The sequence below is a fragment of the Pavona decussata genome, unplaced genomic scaffold (genome assembly GCF_977016875.1).
Source record: "Pavona decussata unplaced genomic scaffold, jaPavDecu1.1 SCAFFOLD_37, whole genome shotgun sequence".
Taxonomy (NCBI): domain Eukaryota; kingdom Metazoa; phylum Cnidaria; class Anthozoa; order Scleractinia; family Agariciidae; genus Pavona; species Pavona decussata.
In genome coordinates, this window is record NW_028145459.1 from 1958823 (window position 1) to 1981091 (window position 22269).

At 39.1% G+C, this 22269-nt stretch overlaps 2 protein-coding genes across 4 annotated transcripts in view; both read left to right on the forward strand.

Moving 5' to 3' along the window:
- LOC146483969 (integrator complex subunit 5-like) overlaps positions 1 to 9065 on the forward strand; it is a 23357-nt gene extending 14292 nt beyond the window's left edge. For both annotated transcript variants that reach the window (XM_085105294.1, XM_085105296.1), the window contains exons 14-25: positions 381 to 500; positions 1445 to 1512; positions 2032 to 2252; positions 2693 to 2802; positions 3177 to 3210; positions 4133 to 4308; positions 4885 to 5102; positions 5984 to 6054; positions 6769 to 6917; positions 7362 to 7466; positions 7590 to 7650; positions 8904 to 9065. In XM_085105294.1, coding sequence (XP_084961420.1) covers positions 381 to 500; positions 1445 to 1512; positions 2032 to 2252; positions 2693 to 2802; positions 3177 to 3210; positions 4133 to 4308; positions 4885 to 5102; positions 5984 to 6054; positions 6769 to 6917; positions 7362 to 7466; positions 7590 to 7650; positions 8904 to 9007 — 1437 coding nt within the window. In that variant the 3' untranslated portion in view covers positions 9008 to 9065. The remainder of the gene's footprint in view (positions 1 to 380; positions 501 to 1444; positions 1513 to 2031; positions 2253 to 2692; positions 2803 to 3176; positions 3211 to 4132; positions 4309 to 4884; positions 5103 to 5983; positions 6055 to 6768; positions 6918 to 7361; positions 7467 to 7589; positions 7651 to 8903) is intronic.
- Positions 9066 to 12901: 3836 nt separating this feature from the next.
- LOC146483970 (uncharacterized) lies at positions 12902 to 20463 on the forward strand. Of its 2 annotated transcripts, XM_085105078.1 has the most exons (3): positions 12902 to 12972; positions 14424 to 14586; positions 18155 to 20463. In XM_085105078.1, the coding sequence occupies exons 1-3, from the start codon at positions 12952 to 12954 to the stop codon at positions 20266 to 20268; spliced, it is 2298 nt and encodes a 765-aa protein (XP_084961204.1). In that variant the 5' UTR covers positions 12902 to 12951; the 3' UTR covers positions 20269 to 20463. The 2 variants fall into 2 exon arrangements, with proteins under 2 accessions (XP_084961204.1, XP_084961205.1); XM_085105079.1 differs by lacking the exons at positions 12902 to 12972; positions 14424 to 14586 and adding an exon at positions 17648 to 17713.
- The last annotated feature ends 1806 nt before the right edge of the window (positions 20464 to 22269 follow it).

The following is a 22269-nucleotide window of genomic DNA, read 5'->3' on the forward strand; positions in this document are numbered from 1 at the left end:
GCATAAGAAGACGACCTAAGGCAAGTCTACCTCACCCCAAGGCTAGTCATCTGTTACTATTAGCTCCTTGTCAATTTCATAATTAACAACTATTCAATGTTGGATATGAGATGATAGATAGCCAATGAGTTGTGTATCACCAAGTTGACAATAATCATCCTATATCCAACAACTGCAAGTAGCATACATGTTTTGTCGAAAACAACCAAAAAATACTGCTAGATGTCGATGATTTCATTTTACAAGGAAGACCCTGGAAGATGATGGCCACTAAGCCAATGAACACTCTGGAACTTCATTATCCAATGGTCCAGCGTTTAATAAGCTTTCATAATAATATTATTATACTATTGAGCTGTAAACTGTTGTCTTGTTTGTAGCTTGATCTTTTTGTCCAGCTGTACCATGAACTGGAGCTGTACTATACTCAGCTCTTGGATGATGTTGTAAAAACTTGTCTTTCAAGCGCCAAATCTCCTGCTGCATTCAGCTCGATTCAGGTACTTGAGTTTCATATTCTTCATAATGGGAAATTAACATCATCGACAATTGATGAGCTTGGGAACTGGTGCCAAGAAGGGAGGTTGAGCCAAAAGTGTAGAAGGGGCGACCACAATGGAGGTAACCATGGCAACCTTGTGAGCACCAACCACCTAGCACCGTCACACTGACAGTCAGTCAGTAGAATATTTACCGTGCCCATACATACCTCCGCGCGCAAAGATCAGCAACGTGGCTTGCCAAACACACAAAACATGAATCTTGATCAAGCCCCTGAAAACCCCAAGGACCACCCCAAACATTGCATGTTCTCGTGGGAATCTACCGCTGACCAGCGCTGCAATGTCTCGAGGTCCGCTCTTAAATACCATGCACTCATCGTTAATACATAAACCAGTCTACATGTACTTTTGCCTGTTTTAGCCAAGTTCATTGTTCATTGTTCAATCGTTCTTTGTTTATGAAAAGTAATAATTGGGACCTGAATTTCCGTCAACCATCCAAACACTTTAATACATAAACGATATGTGTACATGTATATCATTTTAATTTTCTTTATTGTAACTGTTATAACAAATAGCCAATCACGATTTTAATTACGCTTCCCGTCATGAAAGACTGGTTATGAAACTTCGCCATCTTCAAAGTTGACAACAATGGTGCTCCAATTTATGTCGGAGGGGCTGCGACCGTTCACAATCCTTTGTTTTAACGTTCTCACTACAGCTGAATATCCGCTTAACAGGAACATTTCTATTGGTCAGTTGCTCCAATACATTTCAAAATCTATTGTGGTTTGTGGACGATCAAGGCCAAAAATGCTAACAAAAACATAAATGTATAACAAAGAAGTTTGTCAGGCTTCATAATCATTGCTTTTACTAACTATGCTCTCATGACAAACAATCAGCCATAACATCAATTTTGATTATTTCTGTTTTAGTTTTTGGGTTTGCTGAGGAATTTCCACCATCTCATGTTCGTTACGAAGGAGAGTGAACTTGTTTTCAGGTAAGCAAATTACCAGCAATAGTTACTGTCAGGGTTATAACATTTGATGCACTGGTATTTTAGAATGCGTCGACTTTTTTTTTCTGATCGTTAAAATAATGCAGATCAGTTTGTTAAACAGATAAAAAAAACCGCAACTGTTTGCAGTACTTCCCATTTGAAAAAGTCCTAAAGAAATTCTCACATACATGCGTACAATTAGGCAAAGAAATAGTATAGATCATGACTACTTATGTTTAATTACGCCGAGTTGAGAAGGTATTCCATTGCTGGTTTGAATCGTTTATCAGGCGAAAAAGTTTTAAATGTCACATTCGTGCAGAAATTCAACTTCTCAAAGAAAGCAAAGGAATTGATTTTTTATGGTTTATAGGACTACACTCTATTGTTGTACATTCTTGATTTTCTCTTTTCCCCTGTCAGAGCCTATATTTTTTCGTATAATATCATTTGGTTTCACGTGACAGGACGGATGTACTACATTTGAAGGAATTTTCATTTTTCTTCAATATTTTGCAGGTCAAACTTTTCATCGTCCCTTCAAAAGCATCACAGTGTATTTGTCAACTTATTACTTCATCACAACTTGGAAGTTTCTTTAAAGTCTCTTGAACTTCTTTTGTCCTTCAACAAAACTCTTCCGGAGAAAGTTTCCAACGTGATGAAATTATGCAGCAACTGTGTCGGATTCTTCTACAAGTTGCTTCATAAACTGGCAAACGAAGATGGAAAAATATCAGGCAAGGAAAAGTATCTTTTGTTCAACTTTTTGATAAATCGGAGTCGTAATACCCCTACCATACCTTATGCATGAAAATCGCTAAATTTGACATGTATGATTAAACCAATTGTTACCTTTTTCCGTCTCTGTATCACGATTTTCCCAGGCTCACAAGAAATCACGTACCTCATTCTTCTCCATTTTGGTTTCTTAAAATGTGTTTCTCTTGTATTTTTAGAGAGTGATATAAAAAAAAACTCAAATCAGTTTAACATTCTGTTCTGATTTTAAGAAAACTTTTATTAGCACTCGTCACACCCGTTCATGGGCCGATTCAATCAAACTTTTTTTTTCTTTATAAACAAGGGACAATTCGTAATCTTCAAGTATAAAAATTTTATTGAAATGACCACTGATTAAATGTCATAATAAGAGTGCTCCCTTTCTTGTGTTCGACAGATACCGTCAAGTGCATCAAACTTTGTAGGAAATTGTTTCTTCTGCTTTCTAAAGATGACAGATGTAGGATGTATTTATTGAGACTGCTAGTGGAAGGGATTCTACAAAAGGTAAAAGATAGCATCGAGCGAAATATTTACGCAAGTTAATAAATAAAGTGCAGTTTACAACCTGAGATAGAACACCACTGTCAAGTTCAGTTTCTGACAGGCAATTATAAACAATTATAAACCTTTGAATTCGGTTTTGTACAAATATGTAGCGTTTTAGTATTTTTTTAGTCAATTGCAGAACGTGAATGGCAGTATGTTTTTTGCTTTCTGGCTATGCTAGTCACTTGAAGATCGAAAACTTTTGACTGCTTAATGCTAGGCTCTGTCCAACTTCAATTGTTACGATGGGCTTTCTAAATGATTACCTTCATCATGAGATAAACAATAACACACTTAATTTTGGATTTATGATTTAATCTGTTTATCCACAGGAACATGTGCCATTGTTTGGTGGGATTTCTCCAGGTAGGGTAAATACATTAATTTTTATTAGAAGTCGATTGTCTTTTCCTACGTTATGGTTTTAAAGCCGTTGATTCACCTTTTCAAACACAAGGTGGCGCATTTGACACTGTATGTGTCCAAAACACGCCACGAACTCTAAAAAAAAGGAACAATGCGAAGGGATAACATTTTATGACATGCGGTGACGTTAGTATAATATCGAAAAAATCGATACAGAGTATCGATTTTTGTGAGTATCGAGCGTTGATATCGAGTATTATTTTGTATCAATGGCGCGGCACAACCCTTACGTCTCGAATGGTAGTTCCCAGTTCTCGACGGATGTGATACATACATGCTACGGTTGGTCTGATAACTTTAAGAAGCGATTTCCTGCAGTCATCGATTAGAATAGATTAGAGGAAAACCTGAGTAATCTAATGTGATTCTGAACTTGGAGTATACGGATGCAATCCTAAAGTGCAATTATTCACATGAAAGCTGTTGAACGGTTCTTTCCTGTGATATTGATGACATTTGTTTTTCGATATTGGGATTTTTTTTTTCTGTTTAGATTGAAGTCACTTCTATTGTGCTCAGTGAAAGACTCAATACCTTTCATTATAATTACCGTAATGGTTCAAGGCCCTGGTTTTTCAAAGAGCAGATAACTTTATCCAGCGGGTAAGTCGCTGTCCAGCGTATAAAATATATTGGTTGGAGCACATTTTATCGGCTGGATAGCGATTTATCCACTGGATAGAGTTATCTGCTCTTTGAACAACCAGGACCAGGTTTTAATTGTTGATGACTTTGTTTGAAGAGTTTATATGGGGATAAGCAGAGATTGAGAGTTCCAGCCGGTACATCATGGCTATCTTTAAGTTTGTTTTGTTATCTATTTGTGTATTTTTATTTTTTATTTATTTCTGTATTTTTGCAGCTGAACCAGATGATTTTGAAGGTGACCTAACAAAGATCAGAGTTTCATTATTGGAACGCAACAGAAATCCTCACATCTCGTCTCACCTTCCTCTCACTCCTTCGTCTGTGTTCTTCAGTGGAATTGTTGGTGATATTGAAAAAAACAACCGAGCAAAAAACCTCGATAGAACTGAGGTAAATTTTGTACGCGTTTTACTTGCCATACCGGAGAATGTCAGTCAATTATGAGCGCTGGACTTTATACTGTCTGTGGGGTGGGGGGGGGGGGGGGGGGGAGAGAGGGAGTTCAAAGTCTGATTAAGCTAATCCTGGGTAAACTTGTATGAACTTTGATTCGAGTTTTAAAATTACTTATCAATAACGATTTCCCCAAAAGATTTCGTCCCTTAGTTTTGACGTAGACTTTTCTTTACAATAGTCCAGTTTCGAATTCACCAAGACAGCTGGATGAAAAGACAAAAGATGCATTTATACAGGGTTAGCCTCAACCTGAAGCAAAATATTCACAAATTTTAGCAGGAAAGCGCTGAATCCTTAAATAAAACACAACACACAGTTTTGAAAAGTTCACCTTCTCACTGGCATTTGTGAATATTTTACGTCAGTTTGAGGCTAACCCTGTATAAATGCGTCTTTTGTCTTTTTATCCAGCGGTCTTGGTGAACTTTTAATCGTGGATTAGCGTTAATCAGCTTTCGAACATCCGGGACCTGTTTTTTTGCTTTTTTTGCTTTGCATTTTTTATTTCAGCTCCAAGCCTGGCTTCAAACTAGCCAGTTATTCACGGATATGGTTTTCACTCTTTGCTGCATCTCCGACCAGGAAGATACTGACAACACAAATTTAACCCTCCATCATAAATACGTGGATTCTTTAGCTCTGTTGCTAATGGAGATTGTCTGCCCGGATGTTATTCCGATCACTTTTGATTGGCCGGATGATGACAGCCTCAAGTTCACTATTGAACGGTAAGGCGGCTAATAGCGATACCATAGTAATCGATACTAAGGCATGCCTTATGGTGAGTAGTCGATACCCGCGAGTACTGTAATTATCGGTTCTTTCGATTTTGTTCGATTCTTCATATTACCAACCAAAGCGACTTAATATTTTTCCGCGCCGTATGCGACCAAAAGAAATACATTTTTGTTCCAGTTTTGTTTTGTTCTCCCGTTAACATGATTCAGTAGGAGAACTTGTCTCTGATTAAACCGAAACATCTTGGGTCAGTCATTTTAGTCTAGTCGCTTTTGCTTTACTATGCTTTGGAGACATGATGATCATGTGTTTGGACTTTCAATGGATTTTGATTCGGTCCAGATACTTGGATTCTGGACCGGGTTGCTTTCTTTGACAAGGGGTGCTTACCATTTACATGGAAGACCCGGAAATTTCAGTTGGAAAGTCAAATGGTACGCATCATTCCATTTGGAGTACTTCTGAAATTAAGGGCTTCTGGTCAAAGTGATGCATTTTTATTATTCCTTTTGCGATTTACAGCTGATGTTCATACATTTTGCATGTTATCCATCTTCTGTTAAGACAAGCTACATCGTTTCGTATTTATGCCGAAAATTTCCATCCGGGTGGTTCGCGTAAATAGTAAGCACCCAAGAACTCTAGTTGCTCCACAGTATCAAGATGTAAAATGAATACCCATTTGTGATGGAATGGCATCCCATCCAGAGAGGAAAAGCAATATTCCAAGTTGCTTCACGTTACAAAAACCGGAACAGCCATCATCCATGGGGCACCCTGTGCCGGGCCTGAATACAACAAATCACTGAAGCCCATTAAATGAGGATGACTGTATCAGTTTACCTAACTAAACGTATTTTTTTCCCTGCAGTGATTTACGTATAAAGAAAACTTTTGATGATAATCCGATTCTGTGGGCTCTTATAAGCATTGTTGCCAGAGGTTAGTACGAGATGTTTATTACTCAAACAGTTGTTGATAAGTGAAAGATTTTCATCAGCGACTAACCCTAACCTCAAAGACCTAAGTACTTTAATTCTTTACACATTTGTAACTCGGTATCTCTTTCCTCCTTTAAATCTAGCCTTAAAAAATATAGCAACTAGTAAATGTTTTAACGCCATTTTTAACCTTACATGTTATTGTTTTTGTTTTTCAAATGTTGTTTCAACTGTTATTCTATCAACTGTCTCACAGTCTCTAAACCTTTTGTGTCATAGCACTGCAATAAGGGAGGCTTGTTCTATAAGCCCTATGGTTTCTCCTAACGCTTTCTCGGTAATCTTTATTCTTCCGCCCGCATTTTGGTTTTGTAACTTATGTGGTAAAATAAATAAAAATGAAAATAAAAAACAACTCTACATTAGATTTTGTGACGATTGAAAGAACGTTGCTCCCTGCAAAGTGCGAACGATGCGACCCGATGGAATTATGGGTGATCTAATTAGCATGCGAATATTTCGTGTTTTTCTCTCATCCGCAAGATAGATGCAAATTTTCAGTGCGCCTTAAAATCCACACGTGTTTTATTTTCTAGCATAGACAGTGCAAGTAGGCTCATAGTTTAAACGTTTCCTTGAAAGCTGTTGGCTCATATCGTTCGTGTTTTTTTATACCTTTCACCTGACAGCTTTTCTTGTGTATTGTGTTCTTTAGGTGTGTCATCGCTGTCCAAGTGCAGCCCTCTCGTGTCCAGTTTGCTTGCAACTATAATGTCCAACTGGGAAGTGTACAGAGGCACATCAGTTGACCAATCATCACTTCATTTTAAAGTCACGTGTTTCATCACTGATATAATGACCAAGGTAAGGGATTTTTTTGGTCGTCTGTTTCGCTGAAGTCTCCCTCGCAGTGGTTCCGTGTCTCGTCACACAACGCTCCTCCCCACGAGACACAGAACGGCTGCGACGGAGACTAGTTTCGTTGCTTCACAATTATACACTGTCACTTTGTCTTGTAATCTTGACCAAATCACTTCTTGTGTCCACCATTATGTATACTGACAGTGCGTCTTTGAATTTTTAAAACTGCAACGTAAAAATTCGTGCCAATCTAATGATTTTGACTGGCCAAATAGCTCATCAGTACTGTTCCGATAATATGAATGAAGCAACTAGGAAGCATTTTTACCCCAGCTCCCCACCCCTGGATGGGATGCTAGTCACTTAGCGGTAATCATAGCGTACGTAGTTAAGACCACACCAAAATTGTGGTTGACTTGGATTTGTTTTTTTTTTTTTTTTGCTTAGGCGAGTTGGTTACCGCCTCCACTGAGCCGAGTTGGAGCCGTGTTTGGTGTTCTTCAGCCCAAAGAAATTTACGCCTTGCTTAGCACCATGTGGAAAGTGCTCAAGGTACTTTATTCCTAAGGCCTTGCGTTTCTCATAATCTATTTATCAGGTAAATCATGAATTTTTATAGTTAACTGGCGTTGAAATAACGAATCTTGACAGATTGACACATGCTCTTTTTTTCAGGAGTTTCCTCCGCCAAGTTCCGCCATGACACCAGAAGCCTCACGCCAAAGATGGCAACAAGGTAGAGGGTTAATGAAAACTCTGCTGTATTAATAATAAAAAAAGAATCGGACAGCAGAAGCAGGGAGGACCTTACATTGATCCTTCTGATAACTAATTTTTTAATTAAAAACTATGCACAGTGTTAACTTTTAACTCTAGGAACAAAACGTTTATGCGAAAACGTCTTGAAAGAGTTAAAACTCTTTGCATTCAGACCACAGGCTGTTCAAGCAATTTTTGTCTTCATTTATATTAACGGATCATTACCAAAACGATCGTTGTTTTCGGGTGGTCTCATAAAACTCATCACAGTTTGTAAAAGGCAATTGTTATGAAGGCTAACAAACTTCTTTGGTATATGTTTTTGTTAGCGTTTTTGACCATGACCGTGCACACACGACAATAGATTTTGAAATGTGTTAGAGCAACTGACCAATAGAAACGTTCAAGTTAAGATATTCAACTGTAATGTGAACATTAAAACAAAGGATTGTGCACGGTCGCGGCTCTTCCAACATAAATTGCAGCGAAATTGTTGGCATGGCAAGGTTTCAAAACTATTCCCTCAATTAACAATATCGTCAGAAAATCCAAAATGGGGAGCACGGGTTTAAAGCGAAAAAAAGGCGGTATTCGTATAAGTTTGGTTTAAATACGCGGAGGTTTCCTTTGAGGACCTAGGTACACTTTCCGCCGGGGCTGTTTGGTGCTGCGTTGGTAAGGGGGGGGGGGGGGGAGGGGGGTAGAAACGAATGTTTGGTTTTATCAACAGAGTTAATAAAGTAATTTGACCACCGTAAAGAGATTCGAGTGAATAAAACCAAATGTAAAAAAGTAAAAGTAAAGGAAATTTATTTGCACACGATTAGATTTAGAGCTAGAAGCTTGTGGGGCCGTATATATCAAACAAATATTTTAAACAGAACAGAAACTCTTTAAAAATCCCAACTGGCAGGGAGGCTTGCCAGTTGGCTATCTACAAAGCGTCGCCAAGGATTTGAAACAGGGAGCTACCATGAAACAAATCCAGCTAGTCTTTAGATAGGGGACTCAAACCTGGAGCGTCCAGATTAGGAGTCCGCGCCTCTAACCACAAGACCACTCTGCCTCCCGTTTGTTGTCTATGTCTGTTTGGCAATATTCGTTTGACCCACCTCTAAGTTGAGGAATCAGCATTTTATTCCCGAGATACGGGCTGCTAACTTGACGCATTTCTTTTGGTTTTGTAAAAAAAACAGTAATGCTTATGCAGAGGTATATGTATCTTCACAGGGGCAGCGTTCAAGACCCAAAAGGAAGTAGTGAAGGCGATCTTCGTGAATAACATTGAAAAACTTGGTCATCATTATGCTCGAGTATTTGATGAATCATGGTGAATTTGTTAACCCGCTTAGAAAGAAGTCACTGATGTGAATAAATGTACATTTGTCCTCATGTTATTGACTCTTCATAACCAATACCACCGCGACTCAACTCTTAACTGACCAATCAGAGCTCGATTAATCTAATCATGGAATAACCCACTCTATACTTCCCTGCTAGCAGAGGCCACTTTTCCGTTGTATTCGCTGAACTGACGGGCGAGAGGAAAAGAGACCTCTGCCCTGGGTCGAAACGGACTTTGATTCAACCGCCGTCCGTAGTCGTGGACGACGCTTACAAAGCGCTGTTTGCTGACCATGACTTGAGCCCACTGCCCCTCGCACATTCGTTTACAGTTATTCCGCTGTCATTTAGTAAGCCCACATAGTTCGGTTGCTAGATAACCGTGGCGCATGCTCACACAGTGTGTCTCGACTCAAGGCAGTCTCTTTTCCTCTCGCCCGTGTCCGCGCCCGTCAGTTCATCGAATACAACGGAAAATAGGCCTCTGCCAACACTAGGCTATTTTAATCGCCGATCACGGCAAATTTGATCGCAAGCGATTTTCCCCTCCGATTCATGCGGACACATTTGGCGATTTTTTCGCTGCTTGATCGCGGCACCTTGTTCCTGAGGGAACCTGAGCGCAACCTGATTGGTTGACTTTGCTGGAAATTCGCAGCGATGAGCGTATAAAATCGCGTGAACGGGCACACTAGGCGAATGCCGGCGAATTAATAGCTGGTATCTGGCATACCAGATATTTAACATCGCATAGTGTGTCACACTTTTCAATTCGCAGCATCACAAATACGGGAAACAATAGACTGTAACATGAAGCAATCAAACTCCGCTTCTTCGTTTAAAACCAAATACAGGAAAAAATTTGCTTATAAACCAAAAGTAATGTAGAGTTCTTCACCGTCATCCGTTCGCTAAACACGCTCTTTTTCTTCTTCAAACCTTTCCAAATAATTTTCTCTTCCATCGTAAGCAGTGCCCAACTCGAAAGCAGCATGCTCCTTTGGGCACTGTTCACACTAAACCAAACAAATTTATCCTAATTCTTTTTAATCATCCTTTGTAATATAAATGTTTATTGTTTTATATGTATTGTATTGAATCTCGTTGTAGTGTGAAAAATAAAATTGAAATTGGAACGGCTTTACCTGCCTTATTGAAATTAGGACTAAACGTGACGAAAAACTTGGATTTTCCTTGCCAAAACATCGGACTTAATTGCGATGAAAACTGGGATTTTCTTTGTCAAAACATCGGAATTGATTGCGATGAGAAACTGGGATTTTCTTTGCAGCCAAAACATCGGACAAATTTGCGATGAAACGCTGGATTTTCTTTGCCAAAATGTGGCCTTAAACCTTCGTAGCACTGGAAATCCTTTTATTTTCAGAGGCACAAACATTTTGTTTAAACTGCGAAATAACGGCAGCTAGCATTTTTCGGGAAACCAACAACAGCTCGGAAATTCGAAGAATAAGGTTACTTTCCCTAAAGCATGTATTCTGCGAGTTAGATTTTCAGCTATATAAGAATCCGATCCAAAACATTTATACGCCTCTTGTTTTGTTAAGTCCCTTCAAGTTTCCTGTCGTTCGGCCTACCGTGCGATAGTTTGGGGGGTTCTTAACCAAAGTTTAAAACATATACCTAAAAGCAGTTTTCCCTACCCTTTTCTATACTTCAATTCGTGAAATCCCTACCTTTTTATATACCTCCAGGCTGAGAAGGTACCCCTTTCGGGTGGATTTAAACAAAGTGCGTTTGCGCAATCGTGAAAAAATTGATCAGAGCCGGCGGCACTGAGAACAAAACTGATAGCACATGATTATTCAAAGGGGGAGCAAACCATACTCAGTTTTAAAGATTGGTTTTTTATTCACATAGGAACAACTTGAAAAAAAGTGGACAATTTTTCAGCTTCAAGTTGCCTGAATTTATTTGCATCCTGGTCATCTGTAGCCTTCAAATAAGGCAGCATCAAAGCGCCAGCAGGACAGGCCATCTACAACCAAACACTACTAACATTTGTTTGTATAAACTGGTAAAGTACTTGATACATGTTCTTTTTCAGTCAGTGACGCAGGCATACTCCGAGAAAGAAAATCCGAGTTCTCTTCAGAACAGAAGTCGAACCTAAGACATTCCGATCACAAGTTCAGATGCTCTACCACTGAGCTACGGGAGACTCGTGGGAGCTAAGGCCATTAAACTAGGTTCATGAGACAAACTTGCTGCATCCTGCATTCTGTTTAACGTTTCCATTGTTACAAATAGTTTTGGTTATTCAGGCGACATTGTCGTTTAAATTGAACTAAAAGATTCATATTGGGAAGACAACTAGGCCTTTCAGTGTGATTTTAAAATATTTGCAGTCTTCAAATTAATGGCCCTCTATTGACAGGTACATTTAGTTAAAAGAAGAAAAGAATTCAGTATGTTTGTAACTTATCGATTCGTGAACACCTGATGAGTCTATGTTTGAACAGGCAAAGTTCATCCGTTTGATCGATTAATGACAAATGACAACCTTTCTAAAAACGTTGATCAGTCTCCGATATGAGCACTGAGTGTATGTCAATATATATTCGCTATCTCTGGATCCTTTTGTATCAGTTTATGATCAATGGGGTCTCTTCCTAGACCTTTTAACCAGGCTTGGATCTTAAGTAAGGAGGTTAATTTCTAAAGAAACTGCAGTGCTACGTCGGTGGAGAGTAGAAACGAATGTTTGGTTTATCAACAGAGTTGATAACTAAAGGTAAATTGGCCACCGTTAAGAAATTCGAGTGCTGACGTTTCGAGCGTAAGACCTTCGCTCTGACAAAGGATACTTTTAGCTATCAACTCTGTTGATAAAACAAATATTGGATCTCGAACTTGCTTTTAGCAGAAGAAGGAGTGGCTGGTGTAACAGACGTTTTTATTTGAACAGGTTGGCAAATTCAAACCTTTTTGTACGTTCTATCTCGCTTGTTAACCGCTTTACACGGCCACTTAGTCAGCTGTTTTACTCGATTTATTTGTCGACGGCGCGTTAACTTTCCTTTAGTTTGCTGAACATACACAAACATTTTTGTGTCGCAGGACACAAATTCTGTTCGAATACAAGTGACTGAAGAGGTGGGCTGTGCAAGGCGATTAAATATTTCAAATTAAAAGCTTTTCAATTTTCTTTTGTTAATACATAGTGGTAAGTAGTAAAACAACACGTCTGCCAGGTTGTGTTTGAAAAAAAGATAATTTACACTTACACAAGCAATTTGGATCGCAATGTCCTTTAACAAGGACGAAGTAAATTATTATATAGATTGAAAGATGTATACTGTTAAGTATTGCAGTATCAAGAATTAATAGGTTTCTCTATAACGGTTTCCACCATTTCATTTTATAACTGTCTTTATAACTGTGTTTCCTATCATCACCAATCGAAATCTCAAATGAAATCATCACAAATGAAATCTGGCAACGTTATCGTAGACAACATCAGGGAGTCAATCTGGAAATCTCTCCTTCATGATATGGTCCCACATGCTAAACTGCGCCTATCCCCTCCATGTGATAGGGTATTAACTCCCATCGATAATGCAACTGGTTTACAGAAATGCACTGGTGACTATTTCTAGTACGCTCTTTCTCGAACAGCTTGACTTGTGGTTGGTGAAAGGCTAGAGGAAAAATGTAAACTGGAAATTACCCTTTCTTTCCTAGAAAAATAGGATATAACGCACTGAGAATTGGATCTGGGGCTAAATTTGGGCTGGAAGCTGGGATTTGAGCCCAATTTGGTCCTGGAAATGCAATTTGTAATCCCCACCCCTCCTCCCTCAGGACTCTCACTGAAGTGTGGCGTACGCAGACTGTTTGATTGAGAAGAGTAACCAAAAAGATGTCAACCAATGCAAGGTCAATGCTTGCTTCAAACGATCAAAACTAACGGATGGAAACTTGCGGATATCAGGTAACTTGAGTAAGTGAAAACTAAAAAGCAAAAATGTCATTTATCTTTGAGGCTGCTATTTATCATGATGCTCGAGTTTCTTGTTAATCATGGTGAATTTGCTAACCCGTTGAGAAAGAAGTCGTTGATGTGAATAAATGCACAGTTTTCTTAAAAGCTCAAAAACTGAAAAGCTACTGGCAAGAAGGGCTAATATTAAAGAGGAAAACATTTTGGAGTAAGGTTTATGCCTTGCTGTATATTTAACAATTTATTTATGTGTCTCGATATTTAACAATTTATTTATGTGTTTTCGCTCTGACGAAGGATACTTTTAGCTATTAACTCTCTTGATAAAACAAACATTGGATCTCGAACATGCTTTTAGCAGCAGAAGGAGTGGCTGGTGTAACAGAAGTTTTTATTTAAACAGGTTGGCAAATTCAAACCTTTTTGTACGTTCTATCTCGCTTGTTAACTTTACACGGCCACTTGATCAGCTGTTTTACTCGATTTATTTGTCATCGGCGTGTTTAGTTTTCTTTAGTTTGCTGAACATACACAAACATTTTTGTGTCGCAAGACACTACTTCTGTTTGAATACAAGCGACTGAAGAGGTGGGCTGTGCAAGGCGATTAAATATTTCAAATTAAAAGCCTTTCAATTTTCTTTTGTTAATGCTAATGTGGTAAGTAGTAACACAACACGTTTGCCAGGTTGTGTTTGAAAAAAAGATAAACTACACTAGCACACGTAATTGGGATCGCAATGTCCTTTAACGAGGACGAAGTAAATTATATTGTGGATTAAAATATGTATACTGTTTAGTATTGCAGTATCAAGAATTAACATCTTTCTCTATAACGGTTTCCACAATTTCATTTAATAACTGTCTTTTATAACTTTGTTTCCTATCATCACAAATGAAATCACAAATGAAATCTGGCAACGTTATTGTAGATATCATCAGGAAGTCAATCTGGAAATCTCTCCTTCATGATATGGTCCCACATGCTAAACTGCGTCTATCGCCTCCATGTGATAGGGTATTAACTCCCATCGATAATGCAACTGGTTTACAGAAATCGATGGTGGCTATTTCTAGTGCGCTCTTTCTCTAACAGCTTGACTTGTGGTTGCTGAAGGGCTAGAGGAAAAATGTAAACTGGAAATTACCCTTTTTTTCCTAGAAAAATAGGATTTTTTACGCACTGGGAATTGGATCTGGGGCTAAATTGGAAGCTGGGATTTGAGCCCAATTTGGTCCTGGAAATGCAATTTGTAATCCCCACCCCTCCTCCCTCAAGAGCGTCACTGAAGTGTGGCGTACGCATATTCTTGTGCTTATACTTATCCTCCTGGTGAAAAATAAAGCGAGTCAGATTACATTCTATTTTTAAACAGAAAATCACCAGTATAATATAAAAACTGCATATTAAAAATTGAAAATGTTTGTTTGTCAAAATGGCAGGTGGACGTCTTTCCGACGCTCGGAAAACAAATCCGAATTCTCCTTTCAGAACTTTGCATGCATAGGACTGTTTTATTGAGAAGAGTAACCAAAAAGATGTCAACCATGGTCAATGCTTGCTTCAAACGATCAAAACTAATGGATGGAAACTTGCGGATATCAGGTAACTTGAGTAAGTGAAAACTAAAAAGCAAAAATGTCATTTATCTTTGAGGCTGCTATTTATCATGATGCTCGAGTTTTTGATTAATCATGGTGAATTTGCTGACCCGTTGAGAAAGAAGTCGTTGATGTGAATAAATGTACAGTTTTCTTAAAAGCTCAAAAACTGAAAAGCAACTGGCAAGAAGGGCTAATATTAAAGAGGAAAACATTTTGGAGTAAGATTTATGCCTTGCTGTATATTTAACAATTTATTTATGTGTCTGGATATTTAACAATTTATTTATGTGTTTTCGCTCTGACGAAGGCCACTTTTAGCTATCAACTCTGTTGATAAAACAATCATTGGATCTCGAACAAGCTTTTAGCAGCAGAAGGAGTGGCTGGTGTAACAGACGTTTTTATTCAAACAGGTTGGCAAATTCAAACCTTTTTGTGCGTTCTATCTCGCTTGTTAACTTAACACAGCCACTTGATCAGCTGTTTTACTCAATTTATTTGTCGACAGCGCGTTAACTTTTCTTTAGTTTGCTGAACATACACAAACATTTTTGTGTCAGAGGACACTACTTCTGTTTGAATACAAGCGACTGAAGAGGTGGGCTGTGCAAGGCGATTAAATATTTCAAATTAAAAGCTTTTCAATTTTATTTTGTTAATGCTAATGTGGTAAGTAGTAAAACAACACGTTTGCCAGGTTGTGTTTGAAAAAAAGATAATTTACACTTACACACGCAATTGCTCAAGAAAATTAAGGCAAGGGTCTCTAGTTATTTACCGAAAAAACGAGGGGGTGGTCTATCTTCTGAAGATTTAGACGTACCATCGTGAGACTTGAGCGGCATAATATGGTTGCAAATGTCAACATATTACCGAGCTTAAGATCCGACGACGGCGGGTGTCTATGACGGCGGGCGGAAGTAAAAAAAGTTGCCAAATAACTTCCGGACAGCCGTCGTGAAAAGTTTCCCGCCGTAGCGGGGTTGTTTACGACGTCAAAATGCCGAGTTTGCCGTCGCGTCTAAAACGTGAGTAAAATAATCCCATTTTAGGTCTTATTCGGCGAAATTCTTTGATACTTTCGATAGTTAAAGGTTTTTCAACCTTAGTGGATCGTTTTATTTGAGTATTTCATGAAGAGAAAAAGATTTTTGAAGGATTAATCTCCGTTTCATTTTGTCGATGTTGGCGGGCTGTCGATGACCACATGGACTGTGGCTCTGTCACGAAGCCGCCAATTGCAAACCACAAGCAGTAAGTTTTCTTTTTTTCTTGATGTACTGTTAGGAATATGTATTAAAGTCAATCATTAAATACCCTGTTTGAATTCTGTTGTGTTGTAGCTAAATTAGACGAATTAGTCGTCCTTCATCGAAATAACGAGTCAACATTCAACATTAATCTCGGCTCAGTTTGTTGACAACAGAAAATCGAGCTTGTTTTGATCCAGATCCATCCGACAGTTTTGAATTAACAAGGAAAAAGGCGAAGGAATCATCGCAGAGCCAAGTTTTCGTCTATGCAGCATTTAATGAAGAAGATACAATATTTCAACTATATGCCATTTAGTCATAATCATGTCGTGGTACGACGTGATTATGGCTGTGGAATGGTGCGATGATTCAACGAATTGTTATTATTAATATTTACAAGTTTGTTTTAAATCTGGTTTGGAATTGTCTGTACGCATATTTACATGTTGTCTTGTTACCTGCATTGAAAATATGTAATTTTAAATGGGAGAATCTTTATGGAATGGGTAGAAGAAAAAGAAAAATCTGGATTTTTCGACTTATTTTAATCGTACAAGAGAAGAAATCGGCCCCTGAAATTTCTCCGTCGTCAAAGCTTTCAAGGAGAGGGCCACGAGCCGATCTAAACGAAGCTATAACTACAATGAAAATTATTGAACCCTTTCTTCAACTCGTAGCCGTCCTCCGGTCGGTTTCTTAAGGTTTACTTTTCACGCCTTACGACGGCGGCCTCTCCCCAGTTTTCCACGGTCATAGCTGCCGTCGCAGACACCCGCCGTCGTCGGATCTTAAGCTCCCTAATATTGACATACAAGACGTATGTAAAGTAGGTCACGTGACCTGTTACAGCCGCAACATTCCAGAAAACTTTTGAGCAAAAATGACACCACTTTTTATTGCCTCCAGGAGGCTGCCTATAGTTTTATAACTTAACGTGACCTAATTTACATACATCGTGCATGTCAATGTGATAACATTTAGAAGCATTTTACGCTTCTGGAGTTTCACGATCTTCTGGTTAAATCTTCGGAAGATAGACCACCCCCTTGTTTTTTTCCAGCAAATAACTAGAGACCCATGCCTTAATTTTCTTGAGTGGGATCGCAATGTCCTTTAACGAGGACGAAGTAAATTATATTGTGGATTAAAATATGTATACTGTTTAGTATTGCAGTATCAAGAATTAATATGTTTCTCTATAACGGTTTTCACCCCAGGGGGTATACCCGGGTATAAACGTGACAGGAGGTCCGACGTATTTTTTTGGGTCTAAAATTTTCAACTCCTGTTTTTTTTCGGGTTGAAGATTTAACCATGTGTTTTTTTGGGTCTAAAATATCTGCGCGTATTTTTTTGGGTTCGAATTTCCGCCAGGCTTATAGTTCTTACGCAATTCAAGCCAAAGTTCCCGCAAGATCCGAAAGCATGATTCAAATAATCTGCATGTAAAATTTCTAAAATTTCCAGTCTTGTATTTTTTTGGGTGTACAATATAACGTCCATGTAATTTTTTTGGGTGCAAAATATTAGGCTCCGTCGGACCCCCCGTCACATTTACACACGAGTAACCCCCCTGGGGTTTCCACAATTTTATCTTATAACTGTTTTTCATAACTGTGTTTCCTAACATCACCAATCGAGTTTTACTTTTACTCTAGCTTTCAAAATGATATCGAGCAACGATATCGTAGACGGCAACATCAGGAGTTCAATATCGAAATGCATCCCTCATGACATGGTCCCACATGTTAAATTGCGCCTAAGAAAAGACCATCGGAAATTAGAATCATTTTCTTTTTCTCCTTCCCTGAAGAGGGCACCTAATCGCAGTTCGCTGCTTTTGAGGAGATTAAGAGAGGTTCTACTTTAGTGCAGGTAGATGTGGCATATATGTAATATAAATTTAGTTTCTTTTCCGTTCAGCTGCTCATTGATAATGAGAGATCCAGGGTGAAAGTTCATGACTGTCTTTTAATAAATTATAATAGAATATCTATTTCCCTCTAAGCCTGATCCTATGGATTTTGGAAATGTATTGAAAAAATAATCATTGATCATTATCAGAAAAAAGGCCACAAGATTAGCTATTTTAGATTGTTTCGATTAACAGATTGTTGATTCACGTGTATTTTGTTTAGGAAATTTTAGCCTAGTTAGTTTCAAACTCATTGATGAGAAGATATAAACTTTATGTTCGAGTCAAAAGAAAAAGAAATTACGAGTGATGCTAAAAAACCCGGTGATGTTCAATATTAGTGCTTTCCAGATGAAAACTAAAGTAACTTATCTGACTTTAATTTTCCTTTTCTTATTCAGAAATGGCTCTCGCCTTACAGCTGTTGATCTTCGCCATAGCACTTACACCCGGCGCATTTTTTGGCGACGCTGAGATTCTTGGTGGAGTGACAACTGCATTCAAAGACGCTGATCAGAAACTTTCGGCTGATATGAAGTCATTTCGTCAGATACTGGGCGCCCTGTCCCGACAAGTCATGTTACAGCAGATGTTTGTCGAAGAACGTATCAGATCTGATGGTGACTCTGGAGTGAAACAAGTACGTCATAATCGCGAAGGAACACGCAACTACTTTTCAGAAACTCATGGAAACTCTGGGAGGCTGTTGTCCATCCATGAACACGCTAACAACATCCGCACTGTGGGTCTGGGAGAATTCATCGGGGTGCTGAATGGAGTGGAATTCAGGACCAGGCACAATGATTACCGACTGTACATGGCCAACAGAACTAGCAAAGCCTACCATGCAACAGAACCGATCACATTCCCAGAAGTACCGCCAGAGGTCAAAAATAAAGCGAACGTTGACGAGCAGATCGCTGAAATGCGCGAATGGTTTAAAGCATGGAAAACTCAAAATTACACCGTAAGAGATTACCGCAAGTATTTCAAACCAGTACTTTGCTATCTCGAAGGTGCTTGGACCACAGCAACAAAAGACATCGATGAACCCTTTGAAAGTGACAGGCATTTTATTGACGCAAAAACCTGGTTCGAGTTACAAGAAAAGGTCCGCTTCACCTCCTACACTGGAAGGAAAGACAATCTAGAGAATTTTTCCTTCCTGCCCACCACCATCATGGACATCATCAATGAAACGATCCCTGTTTTCGCTCAGTGGAATTATCGTATTTTGTGTCATCCAGTGAGTCGTGACATCCCATTGAATAGATTTCGTGTAGTGGACGAGTTCCATGCAAGACTCCCAAGTAAAAGAAAGTACGAAGAACAGGCTAACACCAGAGCAGCAAGATTCCAACTCAACCCTCAAGACTCAGACGCAGGGTTCAAGTTTGAGAGGTACAACAACCCGAGGTTTACGCTACTGGATGAGCTCATGAGTGAGATTCCAGGAAAGGATAACTACCAAGGTAATCTGACGGATGAAGCATTTGATCTTCAAGCTCACACCATCGATCCCAAGAAATCTGGTAAACTGAACACCGCTTACTATCATCGCTGGTTCAAGGTTCTGAAAAAAGGCGCGATGGGCCAGTCCGTAAGGCATCGAGGCTTTGCAGATGAAAACTTGTTCATGGCTATGACAACACAGCCCAAAGTGGCAGGGATGAAACTTAAGACTTGTAAGGGTTCATGGAGGGGACGAAAATGCAATATAATCAGTCAGAAGTTTTCGTACGCCATTCCACTCGAAATAATCTACCTGACACCTCTTCACAGCTGGAACCCATTTGATCTTGAGTATAAAGGCTCCGAAAGGACGCCGTACGGGAAGACAGTCTTTCTTGGTGGTCGGTATGGAGGCAGAACCCCTGAAAAGGCGTATAATGGCACAAACAGTAGAAAGTATTACCTGACTCCATCAGCTTTCTACTCAGGAGAAGAAGTAAGCACCGACGTCGCAGACACCACCAGAAATAGCGTTGGAGTACTGGATAGAAAAAGAATTGTCAGAATCACTCGAGCCAGTGGAACACGTATCTTTCTTCCCCCCATTAGTGGAGTGGGCATATGTCGTCAGAGGTATCCCGTAATGCCCGTCCACGGAGAGGGAAGTGCTGTGTGGAAGGAACTTGAAGCAACAAAAGACATCCTGATGAACTCCAAAACGTACGGTTACATCTACAGGGAACCGCTTGGAGGAGACTCTGGTGTTGTACCTACTGAACCTGCAAACAGACCACTGACACTGAAGATGGAGGACGCAACCAAGACTCCCCCAGGGGCACACAGTCATGAAATCACTTTGACCCCAGAGGAGGTGGAGCTGGCCAAGAAAGGAACGCCCATAATGCAATTGCTGACAACACCTGGAGCTGGTCACCAACACACCATTAATGTGGAATGGAAAAGTGGCAAATGGCGAATAAAGCATTGCGATGAATACGACAGCGGACAGTATCGTTGCCGTGACCGACATGGCATGTACTTAAATGAGAATTCCAATGTTTAGAATACCATTCTTCCATAAAATTTAATATCATTTGAAACGTATATTTTAAGGCTGCTTTGGTAAGGGTGAAATTTCTGTTTCTTTTGACAATCAAGATAGAGTTGCGTTCAATTAATTTTAAATAGAAACGTGACGATTCATTCTGCCTGTAAACACAAATAGATTGGGAAATAAAAATGGGATTCCAGCAATTTATTTATATACTCTTGGCCTTAGTAAGATTTAGACTTAAAAGAAACTACCACTCTCAGCGTTATGTTGTTGAAAATACAATCTAATTTCAAATTTTCGTTGGAAAATATGGAAATAATATTTCCCTATCGGAAAAAAAAAAAAGAATTAGATTATTCCCTATTTTCGCTTTAAATTTCCCAGGCGCTGCCATTTGGATTTCATGAGGTCACACGCTTGCCCAATTGTTTCACATAAAAGAATTTCCAGCCTCGATGCCAGTCCTCTCTCTTACTCCCACGAGAAAGGACCCTGGTTGCGGCTTCTCCACAGCTGGGTTGGGCTGGCTGTATTATTTTGTTCGCAATAGCCAAACAGAGATTTTCAAGGGGCACGAAAGCATGATGAATGCGAAAATTCTGTCCAGTTCAATACGCTCTGCAAAAGTGGTATATTACTTTTGGTAGAATCTAGTGAATTTAAACGGTCAAAGAAGCAGAGGTTGACAATTAATTCTAAAACTTCCCAGGCAACTTGGATCGGAGTAGAAGTGTTTCCAGAAATTCTACCAGAAGTATTACTTATTCAAGCTTAAACTTCTGAAATAAGTACATCGTTTGCTCCATAAAATGAAATCTTATCGGGCTAAGTTCATCCCTAATTCTGGCAGTAACTGCTTTACTGATTCCACCACTCACACGAAAATGCAAATACGTTCTTGGCAATAATTAGCAGTTTATATCAGTTTAGATATTGTTTTCGATCACAATCAGCAATCTAAGCTCAATATTTTTCATTTAAATACTACTTTAAGCAGAGACGTTGGGAATAAAATAACAAAAAATAACTTACAATTATATCTGATTGTATTCACATGCAACATTACTCTCGTCCGTTGGTATTTTGAACATTTACAAATTAATCAATACGTTGCCTGCCTACATCCTTTTGCCAAAATTTCTTAGTGATCCGCTATTCGGCAATAGTAAAATTGATATTGTTTTCTATTCCATTCCATTTCGAGCTCCGTTAAAAGGCGTAAAGCCAGCGACACATCCGTTCTGATCGCCGCGTATCATGGTTTGAGTTTTGCTTCAAGCGTCCATCTGTCTGTGTGGAAATGCTTCGTTATAAAACCTCTTGTTGTAACAAACTACGGAGCCGGCTTCTCGGGCCTTTCTTATAAAGCTACAACTGCATGCTGCATTACCCTTCCTTAGAGGTAATTTTTGTCAAGCATCCCGATTTTGGGTGTCACGTGACCAGCCACATCCAAGGTCCTTTCTCGAGGGAGAAATTGTAAAGTTTGATAGTGTTTGCTTTGGTATTGTAGTCTATATTAGACTACTTCAAAGAGTCTTGGAAGATAAGTTTGAGTAATCTTTGAATTCGTATAGGAAACCCTAAAAATTGAAGTTTGTCTCGCTCGCTCTCAAAGAGAAGCTAAGAGAGAAAGAGACAGCAACTTTTTAAGCTTGGTCCTGACCTTGCCACACATGAACCTTTCTGAAACCTCTATCCTAGTTACTCAGTTGTTAGATCATCTTGCTGACCGGTGTACGAAAGGTCATTACCATGCTCGTGACATACTTTGGATTTCATTTTGATTTCATCCTAGCAATATCAACAGAGACGATGGTATTAAAATTAAAATTAAAATTGTGTGCACTCACTTTGTCACTTCAGCAAAATAGATCTAGCATTTCTTTTTAGCGAACACTTAGAGTATTTTATCACAATTAGAAGGATTTTATGAAGTTTTACAAAGGCGAGCGGTAAATTGCATTAATCATCAATTGCGTGTTGTGAGATCACTACTGTGCATCAGTG

What these genes read in the sequence shown, in the direction of transcription:
- LOC146483970 (XM_085105078.1), top strand. Translation starts at nt 12,952, where the DNA reads ATGGAAACTTGCGGATATCAG. An exon ending in TGGAAACTTGCGGATATCAG is followed by an intron (nt 12,973 to 14,423) that starts GTAACTTGAGTA and finishes TCAAAATGGCAG; the next exon opens with GTGGACGTCTTTCCGACGCT. An exon ending in TGGAAACTTGCGGATATCAG is followed by an intron (nt 14,587 to 18,154) that starts GTAACTTGAGTA and finishes TTTCTTATTCAG; the next exon opens with AAATGGCTCTCGCCTTACAG.